Source organism: Gadus morhua, chromosome 18, assembly GCF_902167405.1.
Source record: "Gadus morhua chromosome 18, gadMor3.0, whole genome shotgun sequence".
Lineage (NCBI taxonomy): Eukaryota > Metazoa > Chordata > Actinopteri > Gadiformes > Gadidae > Gadus > Gadus morhua.
The window spans coordinates 9,116,180-9,118,679 of NC_044065.1; the positions used below are offsets into that span (position 1 = coordinate 9,116,180).

The window sequence follows — 2,500 nt, forward strand, 5'->3', positions numbered from 1 at the left end:
GGAGAGGAGGAGAGAGGTGGGGGAGAGAGAGGAGGAGAGAGGTGGGGGAGAGAGTAGGGGAGAGAGAGAGAGAGGAAAAGAGAGAGTGGAGGACCGTGGGGAGAGGAGAGGGGAGAGGAGGAGGAGGATGTGGGAGAGAGAGGAGGAGAGAGGAAAGGGGAGAAGTGAAAAGGAAGAGAAGAGGAGAGACGATGAGAAAGGCGGAGGCAAGCAGAGAGGAGGAAGAGAGGAGGAGAGATGACGAAGAGAGGAAGAGACAGGTGGAGAGGAGGGGGAGGGGAGTGAGGAGGAAGGGAGGAAAAGGATAGAGGAAGAGCGAGCAGGAGAGAAGGCGGATGGAGGAGGAGAGAGGAGGAGGGAGGAGGAGAGAGGAGGAGAGAGGTCAGAACCATTGCTTTCCCAAGCGGAGAGCTGGGGAAAGCACACACATAGATTAGATTCCCCATTGAATCTAATCGAACGTTATCACAAGGTGTCGAACATCGTATTTGAGTGTTCTATGCGTGTGTGTGTGTTTGTGCGTATGTACGTGTATTTTGGCGTGTGCATGCCTCACTGGGTACCTGCTCTGCCGGCCTGCAGGCTGGACTGGTAGAGGTAGTCGAGTTCCGACAGCTCCGCCTCGTCGTGGTCAGCTGGGCTGCTGTTGTAATTATAGTTGTGTTGGTTGTTGTGCCAGGGGCCAGGGGCATGCTGGGAGCTGTAGTGTCCAGGGGACGACTGGCAGCTGTAGCTGTAGTTGCGGCCGCTGCTGCTGCAGGCCGGCGGCTCGATGGGGACGCAGCGGTCGGGCGGCGTGCTGTACGGCGTCACCACCGCGTCAGGGCGGTCCAGGCTCCAGGAGGACCAATGGTGCGTGGCGCTGGCGCCCGCGCTATTGGCGTTGGGGGCGGGTCCCGGCCAGTGGCGGGGGACGTGGGCGGGGGGGGGAGGGCCGGGGGGCTGCCACAGCGGGGCCAGGGTGCTCCTCTCCTCGTAGGGGGGGGCCCGGGGCGGGGGCGGCGGCGGTGGCGGTGGGGGAGGGGGCGGCGGGGGCTGTGGAGGGGAGGTGGCGGGCGGAGGCGGGGGCCACGCGGTGGTGGGCGGGGGCGGCGGAGGGGGCGGCGGAGGGGGCGGCGGAGGGGGTCCCGTCGGCGAGGGTCCCGCGGGCCTCCCCTCCCAGGGGGGCGAGCCCGCGTCGGCCGGTGGCGGCGGTGGCGGCGGCGGCGGCGGCGGCGGGGGGCGCATGTCCCAGAGCCGCAGGGGCAGCGAGGGCAGGGAGATGGCCAGGTGCTTCCTCAGCGGTCTCACCCGCACGCCCCCCGCCTGCAGCGCCTCGCAGAGCCTCACCCCCATGGCCCCGCCCCCCTCCCCCTCCCCCTCCCCCTGCTGCACGGGGCCGGTGGGGAGGCACGGGTGAGGGATGCTGAGGGTGAGCTGGGGCCGGGGGAGGGGGGGCCTGCAGGGGGGGGGTGACGAGTCGTGGCTCAGGGCGGCGTCCCGTCGGGCCATTGTCCGCTCCTCTTCCTCCTCCTCCTGATTGGGCGTCAGCAGTATTTGGTGCGGGCCAGGCTGTTCACTGGAGGACACAACAGAAGGGAGGGGGGGAGGGGGGGAGGGGGGCGTGTCCGTCAGAGAGCAGAGCCCGCTCACACACACACACGGCTGATCTGATGACCAGGTGAGGAGACTGCATAGAGGAAGGTCACACGCACACACGCACACACACACACACTCTCGCACGAGGAATGAACAGCCACGTACACACACATACACACACACGTACACCCACACACACACGTGCATACATCCGCACTCACACATACACATACAAACGTAACACACACACACACGCCTTGAGCGAGCGACCGTGTGGATAACCACGCACGTGCGGGCGTAGAATGTGAACGCCACGACGAAGGGTGGAGCCACGCCATCGACGGAGAGGGCAGCGCCCTTACCTCTGCCGATACAACCACACAAACACAAACGCACTACTGGTGTGCGCTGTGGAGCCGCACGTATAGATCTGCCCCCCAGTCTATAGATCTCTATAAGGACGGACGCATCCAATTAGATTTTTAGGGGAGGGATTTCTCCTTAAGGGGAAGGGAAAAAAATAAAAATGGAGCATTTGGCCTGACTACAGCACTGCGCATAGCAGCAGTGCATTAAGTCGGTGCTGAAAATAAATGTGGGCTGCACCGTATCTAGAGTGATCTGGTCTCGGCGGGACACTATATCACTTTATTGATTTACATAGTGTTGATATGTGCTGCCGGTGATGTATGAATCCACATTAGTGGCTCACCTAAAGGGGAAGGGATGAGGTGCGTTCAGGGGAGGGCACCCCGTCCTTTATCAATTGCAGGGGTGTTTGTGTGTGCGTGTGTCTTTATGTGTGTGTTTGTGTGTGCGCGCGCGAGTCTGTGCCGCAGATTTGTCCACGAGATGCAGCGAGCACTTCTATCACTAATACACAAATGACACACATTTGTCACACTTTAACTTATCAACTATA

At 62.0% G+C, this 2,500-nt stretch overlaps 1 protein-coding gene across 1 annotated transcript in view; it reads right to left on the minus strand.

Moving 5' to 3' along the window:
- Nucleotides 1–2,500, minus strand: part of usp54b (ubiquitin specific peptidase 54b) — a gene marked incomplete at its 5' end in the record, with an annotated part of 29,121 nt that overhangs the window by 3,054 nt on the left and 23,567 nt on the right. Inside the window, 2 exon segments of the mRNA XM_030340948.1 lie at nucleotides 564–969; nucleotides 1,075–1,558. Of these exon segments, the coding sequence (XP_030196808.1) occupies nucleotides 564–969; nucleotides 1,075–1,558 (890 nt within the window).